Source organism: Aspergillus niger (genome assembly GCF_000002855.4).
Source record: "Aspergillus niger supercontig An07".
In the NCBI taxonomy this organism is placed as follows: domain Eukaryota; kingdom Fungi; phylum Ascomycota; class Eurotiomycetes; order Eurotiales; family Aspergillaceae; genus Aspergillus; species Aspergillus niger.
The window spans coordinates 949,873-959,973 of NT_166523.1; the positions used below are offsets into that span (position 1 = coordinate 949,873).

Here is a 10,101-nt window from a genome sequence, read left to right on the forward strand (position 1 = left end):
AGCCGTCCTAGCACCTCCTTCACAAATGCATTAACCACATGGTTTGATTGCGCTGATTGTTAATCGCTCATACCTGTCATTCATCGATTGGGTGGGCATAGAAAATACGACCGCTAGGGCTTATGGAACTCGTATTTAAAAGCAAACATAGGCAGGAGGTCTGACGGTAGCTTGACTTGTGCAGAGGGCCAGAGCACGGAGGACAGACTCACAGACGTCCCACCCCATCTCTACATATCATTCATCAGGGAGCCGCAGGATCATGGAGGTCTTCATCTGGATGCATAACAACACGCGGTATGACACACTTCTTCCATGGTCGCCGGAAACCAAAGTCGCTCCCAGCGGACAAGAGCGGGACGGCGAAGAGTCGAGCGTGGATTGAGGAGCGGGGGCGTGACTTCCACCCCGCCTTCGCGGTGGAGAGCGAATTCAATGAGCAACAAGAGAAATACATCCCCGCCGAGCTGGCGACAATCAGGTACGGCTATCTGCAACATACATGTGCATGCAAATATCTGTATTACAAACGGTCTAATACGCCTCCAGAGACCTTGAGACCCTTTTATTGCATCATGATGCCATCGCGCCTCCGGAGGAGCCAAGGTTCTATGACTACACTTGGCAAATGGTTCTGGATACATTAGACGAAGCAAAGGATGTGGCATCATCTCGCAAAGACTATAGCTCTGCTGCAATCCAGGGCCTTGGCATGTTGTCACCGTTGAAAGATGTCATACCTGATGAGTACGGGCTGAGTATAGTCAAAGGGGTGTTAGGTTTGGTATTTGAGGTAATCGGCTTTGGATCTCGGTAGATAGGCGGCAGACTGTGTTGGCTGACACTATATTCTTAGACTGCGAAGCGAGGAGTAGAGAATCGTGCCAAAATCTTGCAAGCATTTGAGACCGTTCCTGAGACTGTCCTGACCATTCAGACAGCCTATAACTACTTGAACCCCACTGCAGATGACGAAGAATTGTGTAGGGAATTTTGCAGAACTCTAGTTAGGACATTGCCGGGATTGCTTGATGTGTTATTGAAGAGACAGCCATGTAGGTTCATTTCATCATTATTTCACAATCTTCTTTGGCTCACGGCAGTGATACCAGGGTATCGAAAGGTCACGGAGTCCCTCACCTTGAAAATCCGAGAGACTCTCACAGTCGATCAGGTACTCTCTGACTGGAACCGTTACCTCGCAACCATCAAAGAGCGATTAGAACGCATGAAAGTCAAGATCACTGCTGCTACGGCCTATCACAGCAGCGAATCGCATCGCTTGGGTCTAGAAGCGAATACCAACATACAGACTCTTCATACTGAACTTCAAGGAGCTCGCAGCGACATCAAAGACCTAGTCACTGAAGTGAAGAAGCAGGTCGGAGCTGAGTATCGAGAGGTCTTTGCCTTTCACAAAGAGCAATCTGGGGCACAGGCAATGACTGAGCTTCTACACGAGTTCAAAGCCCTATGCAAAGAATCCCGGGAGCAGTATGAAGTCCAGCAGGGTCAAATATTCCTCCTGCAGCGTGGTAGGACCGCTTCAAGTGCATTGTCGTCCTATGATACTGACTGCTTCTGACCAGCCTACTCGGACCTGGCACATGAGAACGAAGCTCTCCAATCAACCATCTCGCTCAGCAGTACAAATTCTCGAGACTCGGCATCTACAACAGTCACTCCAATCGAACTACTCGGTATACTGGGCGTCTCACCACATACCGCAGCTCAAGACCTCGAGATTGTTCTTCAAGAAGGCAGTAAATTCAGATCCTCCTACCTCGGACGTGTGCGATGGCTCGCCAGAACGGATGAGTTCACTGAATGGCTTCGGTCCCCACAGTCATCACTCCTCCTAGTCGACGCCCGTCTAGATACCAGTCCAGCAATAATGGTCACTCCCATGTCAATATTTGTTTCAACTCTCATATACAGCCTGATAAGCAGTCCAGACTGTCTACCCCTTTTCTTCTTTGCATCGCTACACGATGAAGACGGAGATCGGGAGCTCAGCGGCCCGACAGGAATGATGCGAAGTCTCATCACCCAGCTCCTTTTCAGCGACAAGCTTGCCACGCCGAGCCTTCAATTTCTGGGTAGAGGATTCCTCAACGCCTGTGAGAGCAACAACATAAAAGCACTTTGCGAGCTATTCAGACGACTAATACTGCAGATTCCTCCTAATGTACAAGTTATCTGCCTTCTGGATGGAACAGCCGCATATGAGACAGGGTCACTCACAGGCGAAGAGATCGACTACGTAGCCGCCTTGTTTCAGCGACTTGTCGAGGATTCGGTTGAGACAGATTCCATGCGGCTGAAGGTGCTTTTTACATTCGCAAACCAAAGTTTGCAGATTTCCGATAGGGTGGATATGTATCCTGATGTCTGGCGGTACGCTTCGCTGGCGGCCGGACATGTGGATCCTCTGTCTCGGCTGGATTTCGCACAGGAGTGGATGGAGTAAATCTTACTGTAGAGAAGTAGTTCGTTGCAGTGGAAATAGACACATGTAGCCTTCATATGCAGTTTCAATCGAGTTTGTTCCTAGGTCTGCCTTCATCTTCTGGCTGTAAAGCATGGCGCTTGTAATTTCCGAGCGGGCTACCAAGAAAACATCCCTGTAGATTGAACTGAATACTTACGGCCCGAGCCTTAAAGTGGGCAATGCCCATTCCTCTCAATCTGGGCATTCTTGTTCGTGGCATGTGGGCTAAGCTTATATGTGACTGGCTTTGTGGCTTGTGGTGATGCTACGTCATGTATCGAGTATATGTGAAAAGTTTTGAATAATTTGGAGACACTGACAGTCGACAGCCACAAGTACCTTTATGTCGGCGTTATACTTTATGACGAAACTATGAAGCTTATCATGAAAGCTGTTCCTCAATAGTGGATTTGTGAAGATGACAATTTCAGTCGTTATCAGATCGGCAAATCGAGCTGATCGGAATGTATGATCTGCGCAGGGCATAAGTGGAATGATGACAATCCTGTCTTGTTGGAAAGTATAAGTCGCAATATGATTTCATAAGTGAGGGGAGGATTGATCTGTTAGAAAATGGAAGATTTGGTCAAGCCTGGGACTACGTCAACTCAGATTACAGACCAATAAACTTCGCCTAATTTAAGCCCATTGGTGCCAGTGGGGATGGCTTGCATTCCTCAGAGACTCCTAAGCGGAGAATATGTGTGAATCATCTTGCAGATTCGTCGCCGGGTGGCTGTCAGCTTACCGCGAGAGGAGGATTACTTTCATCCCTTCGGGAAGAGCTCTCAGCATTGCCTCGAATCCGGGTAACACTGCGCGGATGACGCGAATCTAATGCGAGTGAATCGGCATGTTGGTGGTGATACATAGATGGCGCGAGGTAAGCTGACTTCATCTCGTGTAGGAACAGGTGTTGTAGAACAAAGAGACTTTGGAGCCAGTCCCTGCAGGGAATTTGGGCCATGCGGTGTCCTCGAGTTGGCCGCTGTGCTCTCTTGCAATGTTTGCTCCCACCCTGCGCATAGCTTAGTCATATATAGGGGGTCCAACGAATCGTCGGCTGTCGGTTTGTTCTATCTGAATCCTTGCCAGTGTAGCCCCTTGAACGATGGCAACCCGGAGTATGAGGGAGAGAGGATCGGCCCCGTGAAGCCAATCGGGGCCCTCCGATTGGGAGTTCCTTAGGATGCCGTTGGTCACGGGGGGCGCTAACAGCGGGTGTCGTGATGTTTGCTGGGAAATCCGACGAAATGAACAGCAGCACTGGTTCCATTCGTCTTTGCTGGATGCTGCTGGTGACCATGGTTACGAACAGTGTGATCCATCTTTCTGTGACGACTCATTTGTGCTTTGGGTCAGTACCACTTCTAGTCCACTGGACTTGAGGTGCGGGATCCACCCATTTGGGCACTATTGTCATGATGGCCTGTGCTGTCTCGGATGGTTTCTTTTGTTCCCATCCACTGGGCAGCATCGGCAAGCTCCGGGGTAAGGCAGCAAAACGGACAGGTCAACTTTGACCTCCCTCTGGGGAATGCAGACCTGCAGGCTGCAGTCAGCGCGGCGCAAGTGAATGAATGGGGGAGTGGGTTGATGAATGGGGGAAAGAGGGGAGATGATGTTGCCTGGATGGGGCCTGGCAGGGTCACCTGGACGCGGCCATGTTTTGCCTCAACGACTATTAAGCCTGCAGGCTGAAGATCTCCGGCGTGTCTTCGCTCCTGCCCTTGCAGCTGATCTCTCCCCCAGTCCCGCCCACCAACCAACGCCGTCTTCGAATACAAAAGAATCTCCCCTGACTCGCTTGCTCGCTGGCCTGTCCTCCCTCTTGTTACCAGCCATTTATCGCGATCGATTACCTCCTGGAGGATTCCTTTTCCTCCCCCCTGCGTTTGGCGGGAGACCCTGCCCCTCAATTCACCGCCAGACGCAACACTGACAGCATCTACCGGGCAGTGCTGTTGGTACTGACCTCAACATTCTCTCACATGCGAACCTTCAGCCTAGTTGTTCCTTTGATCATGTAGCTGAGTTGGGGCTCTTACTTACTTCTGAGCTAGACTGCAGCCTTGGCATCTCTCACCATGGAAAGTCTCCCCAAAGGCTTGCTGACTACGGCAACAAAGGTATCAACAGAGTTGGATGGCGTGGGTCCAGTGCATATTGGGGATGTCGTGCAGCTTTGGAAAGGTGGGTTTGTCCGCACCTTCCCTTGTCTCGAATGTAACGTGTCTCATAGCGCAATAGTATACAGTGCCAATCCATCAGCGCATGATGACGACGTGGGATATAGGCTGGAGAACTTCTTCTGGAGAATATGGGGGAGTCATTGTCTGAACCATACTCTCCTGGGATCTACGTTGGCCAGCCTGTTCCTACGTATTTCCGAGCCCAACCCGTTTAGTCTGGTGCAGCTGAGCAAGGTGAGGAATATCGCACGGCTGATGCGCGGCCTACGTTGACATCGATGGCAACTTGTGCTAACTTGTACAGGCAGCCAAAGCAGCTCAGTCATCCAAGGGGAATCGTGAAGGGCCCTCGGGGAGGCCGGGCGTTAATAACGGGAAGGCACCACTTCACCCCATACTCAAGAAGCCCCGAAACGGAAGTTCCAGCGGAGAAACACATAAAACAACTCGTCTGCTCCTGACGGGCATTGATGGTCAGAGTACAACTCGCAAACCCTCGAATCCCCCTACGCCGGTTCCTCCACCAGTGCCTACAATGGGAGACACTGCGCCCCGACAGACGCAGAAGAAGGCGATTTTTGTGGCAAGCAAGGCAAAAAGTAGCAAGCGTCGGCCTGTGATAATGCGACGCAAGTCCTCACAGCAGTCGTCTGGTACCAGTTCAACCCGTGCCCAAAGTCCACCACCAGACCCACCGCAGCTGACTCTGGATTATGCCCAAAGCCCACAAATTCAAGCATCTGGGAGTGCGTCGAAGGCTACCGTTGATGCATATGAACTTATTGAAACGATGCCATTGTTGAGAAGCCATGGCGAACCTCGTTCAGACCTTGCCGTATCCCCAAGAGACACGAAGAACGAGCTTCCCGGTAAAGGCCTCTTTATAGAAGACGTACTCGAGAAAGACCCAGCCGAGGAAGAAAGAGCCCAAGTTGAAAGATCCCCGGAACTACCAGAATTGTTCTTATCCGATCTCAGAGAGCTTCTTGACACGGAACGACCAGAAGTGGCATATGTTAAGCCGCCACCTCCACGTCGAAGAGCATTCTATTCAGTCGAACCTTCCCTACCCGAACCCAATTTTTTTTCAGCTACTGGATGTCGCCGCTATGATGCACGATATCTGTCGGCGGAGAACTACGAGCAACCATCCAGCATGAAACTTGTTGACAAGAACTTCCGAAAGCAATTCTCGGATCGAGTACGCCGGGAACAAGTCCTGGTTTCTTCTCTAGGTTCACCTGAGCCAGAGACCGAACCCAAGGCAATACTACCCAAACCAGTACGGGCTGAATCTAGCAGCACGGTCACTAATGACACATCTCCATCCCGGTTTGGGGATTCACACGGAAAGGCGTCCACGGCTCCAAGCTCTGCCGTTCCTTTCCAACGGCCTTCAAACTATGAGGATTCGTTTTCAACTGACAGTCAGGGCAGTACGGAAGAGGAAGTGCCTCCAGTGTTGACCACCTTTACGATGCCACGCAGACAAAGTCAGCTTAGTGTGATGATCGAGCAAAGTCGACAGCAGGGGGTAGAAGAGGGTCAGCAAGAGACGGAAGAGGTTATTGAAGAGATTAGAGAGTAGTATGATAAAAGAAAAATGAGTGCTGACAACTCATCTGAGTGAGCAGGACGAAGGTTACAATATGCGATTCACAGCCATTTTCTAAGATCTCAAGACATTACTCGTGCGTCGGTGCATGCACTCAGTGCTCAATACAAAATACAAGATTTATGCAACAATACTCTTCCATCCATCTCCTTGTCCCATCCATTCCTCTTCTCATATCCCTCCCTCCCTCATGCCCTTTCCCTTTCCCAAATAATCACCCTTCCACCCCAAACAATCAATCCCATCTACACCCCCTGCTGCTTCTCCTCAACCCCATCAACCCCAAACACCCCTCTCTGCCCCCTCCACCACCTCATCCCCTTCCACAGCGCCGTCCCAACCCAAAGCAGCAGATTCACCAAATCCACCCAAACCGCATGCCTCATCCTAGTCACCTCACTACTATCCTCATAATCCCCGATATACATCTTCCCAAAGATCCCAAACAGCGTCAACCAAAACACACATAACACAGCCTCCCACACAAATAGCGGCAAATTCCACCTCTCGCGCATCGCCAACGGCGTTCTCGTCTTCAACACCCAATGCATCATAACAAGGTAGAACAGCGCCGTTCCGCACCCCATCATCCCCGTTACGATGGCGTACACCCAGCGCGCATCAGCGGACTGGGACTTTTCGTGCGCGTGGTGGATATCGATCCCGTAGAGGACGATGGTTGTTAGAGCGAAGACAGCCTGCAGGATGTGCAAGAAAAGTTCGGTGTAGTGCTTTAGACGTGGGCGGCGGGGTATATTGGACGGAGGAGGTGGTGGGTAGTCGAGGTTGATGCCGTCCGGGGTTTGGTTTTGATTCTTGGATTTGGATTTGAAGATGCGGCGGATAAGGCGGAAGGCGAGGAGGTACATTTTGATTGATCTGATGTGTTCACGGAAGAAAAAGAGATGTATAGATATGTGTGTGTGGTATGTGGTATGTGAATGTATGTGTTGAGGTGGGAGATTATTGCGCCAGCGCAAGATAGTAATATCACGGTCAATCAAAATATGTATAGAACGAGTAGTGGTATGTATGTATGTAGTAGAAGGATGGATATCAAAGAGAGAACGATGGCAATGATAGTAGTAGTAGTGATCGTTCAATGAAACAATGATATAGATAGATTGTACTCGAACAAAGGAGACTCAAAGAAAGAGGAATAGAGCGAGAGAGAGAGAGAGAGAGAGATGAATACTAAAGAATAAAGAATGCTTTTTTGCTGCTGAACAATTCAAACCAAGATAACTTCTAGTACACTCTTTATATAACCATGAACCCAATACCAAGACACCTAGTACATCTATTTTTATCATCGTCAACATCTTCAGCAGAAGCCAGCCCCATCCAATTACACACTGGCAAGGGTAGTTCGTATCGCTGGGCTGAAACTTGCTATTCCTGGAAGCGGCAGTTATTTACTGATTGACTGACGGATTGACATCTGTGTAGCGCGCGCCAATTCATGCAATCAAGGTTTCAGGGCTGCAGAGAGACGGCAAATCTGGTGATCATAGGGTGAGTGGTTGTATGGTTGGTGGGCGAAGCGCCGTGCCCTCGTTGGACTTTAGAAGATTGGACGGGGGTTGGTTGGGAAGGATATTTGGGGTTACGCTTGGCGGCAAGTGGAGGGATCGATCTTCAACAGACCAGAACATGGATTCCTTTCTTTCTCTCCTGCGTCTCTCGCCATAGGATCTGATCTACATACATTAGCGCTACGGACTAAGATACTATCGCCCAACCATCCATCCATGTTCTCTCTGCATGCATAATACCGAGACATCGAAACCCCCCTGATTCTCATCCGTCCGTCCATCGGGCTCTCTCTCTCTCTCTCTCTATCCGTGCTCCAATGACATTCTCCAATATGCATTGATGCTGCTCAACAATTCCAACCTGAACCTGAAATATTCATGTGCGACGCTGACGTGACATTCATCGACCGGAGCGGGGATTCATTCATGCAAGTGATGGGAAAAACGAAAAGCAGAAGGCTAACACTCAACCATGCAGTGGAAGGGAAATAGAAAGAAAAGATTAATGGTTGAAGATAGAAGAAAACATGCGTTAAAACAGGAACAGACAAAGAAGGGAAAACCGAAAGGAAGAGTGAGCAACGGCCTATCACCGCTCGCTAGCCCGATAGCCGTTGCTCCATTGTCAGGGCGGCCTTGTGCCGCCGTCCGTTGCACTCTTAGCGCCCGACCCTGTTGCAGCAGCTAATTTAGGCGGATGCCCTGGCGGCGGTGCAGTTTTGACGGAAGTTGGAGGCGCTGGAGGTGGGGTTGGAATTCCCTCGTCCTCGTACTCATTGCCTAAATACTCGTCATCATGCACCCCTGGTCCTCCGCTTGAAGAATGATCCACGGACGCCCGGCCGTATCCCTGGTCATAGGCTGCGTGCTGAGCCGCTGCGTGCTTGCTGGCGTTCTTGGTCGCTTTCTTGCCCTTACGACCCTTCATCTTGGCCTTCTCGAGCAATCGCTTCTTCTCCGCCAATCGTTTCCGCTCCTTGCGATCCTTGATCTCGTACTGGCGAATGAGAGCCTCGGGCGGGTGCCCAAAGATGCTCTCGTACTCGCAGAACTCGCAGATCCAGATGTCCTCGAGGCTGGGCGGGTGGTGAAGGTTGGCATACTGCTGCTGGATTTTGCGTTGACGCGCGGCCAGAGCATAGATGCTACCCGGAGACCGCTTCTTCTTCCTACCCGTGGGCGCAGGCTCAGTTCCCGCAATTTGTAGTTGCGGCTGTTGCGAGTGCTGTGACTGTTGAGATGGCCCTGAAGAGTTGACTTGTGAGGAAGCGTTTGGGATTGTCTGGGTGCCTTGTGAGTATCCCCGCTGGCTCTGGACAGCCGCAGTGAGAGCACTGGGTGAACGGTGAGGAACAGGGTACGCGTTCTGTGCCTGCAGGGCCATTCCCTTCGATGAATCCGACTCGCATGTGAATGTGAACTGGGTCTTGGTCGGCGTAGGCGTTTGTCGTTCGAGCATGCTGACATGGCCGGGTCCAGGAGGGGGTGAGGAGAATGCTGAAGCAGCGGCATTTGCGATAGCGGCGGAAATTATACCCTGGTCTGGTTTCGGAACCGAGTCACCTAGACGTGCGTAAGCGAAGCCCGAACACTCGGTAAGACACACAAGAGAAACATACCTGCTCCTCCCGGGGACGACAACAGGCCATCGCGCCGCGTAGGGGTGCGAGGCCAACTGATGGGAGAATGAAGCGACAAGGAGTTCCTCCCCGTGCTACCACGCTGCGGATGGCGGCCAAGGCGACCTCGTCCCGCGCCGGACATGCCGCTGGAGATCGGAGACGCGGGGCTGCCCGTGCCATAGAAGGTACTCACATGGCTGCCTTCGCCAGCAGTGGAAGGGGACTGAAAAGACGTCGCAAGGCCCATGCTGGAGAACTCTGGAGAGAGGGTAGAGTGGTGACTGCTGAGGTTGCCTGGTGTAGGAATTTTGCGTTTCTTCTTGTTGTTGGTGTTCTCAAACGCATCGTACCCATCGGGACCCGCCGAAGAGGACTTCACTTGAGGCCCTTCACTGTTGCTGGGCAGCGTCTGAGGGGGGGCACTGGAGGCGGCGGAGGGGGACAATGACGACCCGCGGAAACCAGCACTTCGACGCACAACTACGGGCCCGTCCTCATCAGCGCTCTCCAACTCCACCCCATTCTCATACGGCAGATGGTCACGCTCAGGGCTTTGGTCGCGACCGTCGCTCTGTTGCACATACACTTTGGTGTCATTTACAATGTCTGCGCTGTCCACGGAGGTTCCGTAGAACAGCTGGGTGGC

General features: G+C 51.4%; 4 protein-coding genes across 4 annotated transcripts; 2 read left to right on the plus strand and 2 right to left on the minus strand.

Annotated features, from left to right (window-relative positions):
- Positions 1 to 299: 299 nt before the first annotated feature.
- On the plus strand, positions 300 to 2,470 carry An07g04490 (uncharacterized protein; the record flags this gene model as incomplete). The annotated part of the gene is made up of 5 exons (XM_001391494.1): positions 300 to 481; positions 550 to 784; positions 857 to 1,055; positions 1,113 to 1,535; positions 1,590 to 2,470. The coding sequence occupies 5 exons, from the start codon at positions 300 to 302 to the stop codon at positions 2,468 to 2,470; spliced, it is 1,920 nt and encodes a 639-aa protein (XP_001391531.1).
- Positions 2,471 to 4,578: 2,108 nt separating this feature from the next.
- On the plus strand, positions 4,579 to 6,271 carry An07g04500 (hypothetical protein; the record flags this gene model as incomplete). Its single annotated transcript, XM_001391495.3, has 3 exons — positions 4,579 to 4,684; positions 4,742 to 4,917; positions 4,988 to 6,271. 3 exons carry the CDS (start codon positions 4,579 to 4,581, stop codon positions 6,269 to 6,271), a joined length of 1,566 nt encoding a protein of 521 aa, XP_001391532.1.
- A 303-nt stretch (positions 6,272 to 6,574) lies between these two features.
- On the minus strand, positions 6,575 to 7,167 carry An07g04510 (hypothetical protein; the record flags this gene model as incomplete). The annotated part of the gene is made up of 2 exons (XM_059748414.1): positions 6,575 to 6,685; positions 6,784 to 7,167. 2 exons carry the CDS (start codon positions 7,165 to 7,167, stop codon positions 6,575 to 6,577), a joined length of 495 nt encoding a protein of 164 aa, XP_059605396.1.
- Positions 7,168 to 8,458: 1,291 nt separating this feature from the next.
- Positions 8,459 to 10,101, minus strand: An07g04520 (uncharacterized protein; the record flags this gene model as incomplete). The annotated part of the gene is made up of 2 exons (XM_001391497.3): positions 8,459 to 9,396; positions 9,453 to 10,101. Coding segments are annotated over 2 exons (1,587 nt in total), but the record flags the coding sequence as incomplete, so codon positions are not given.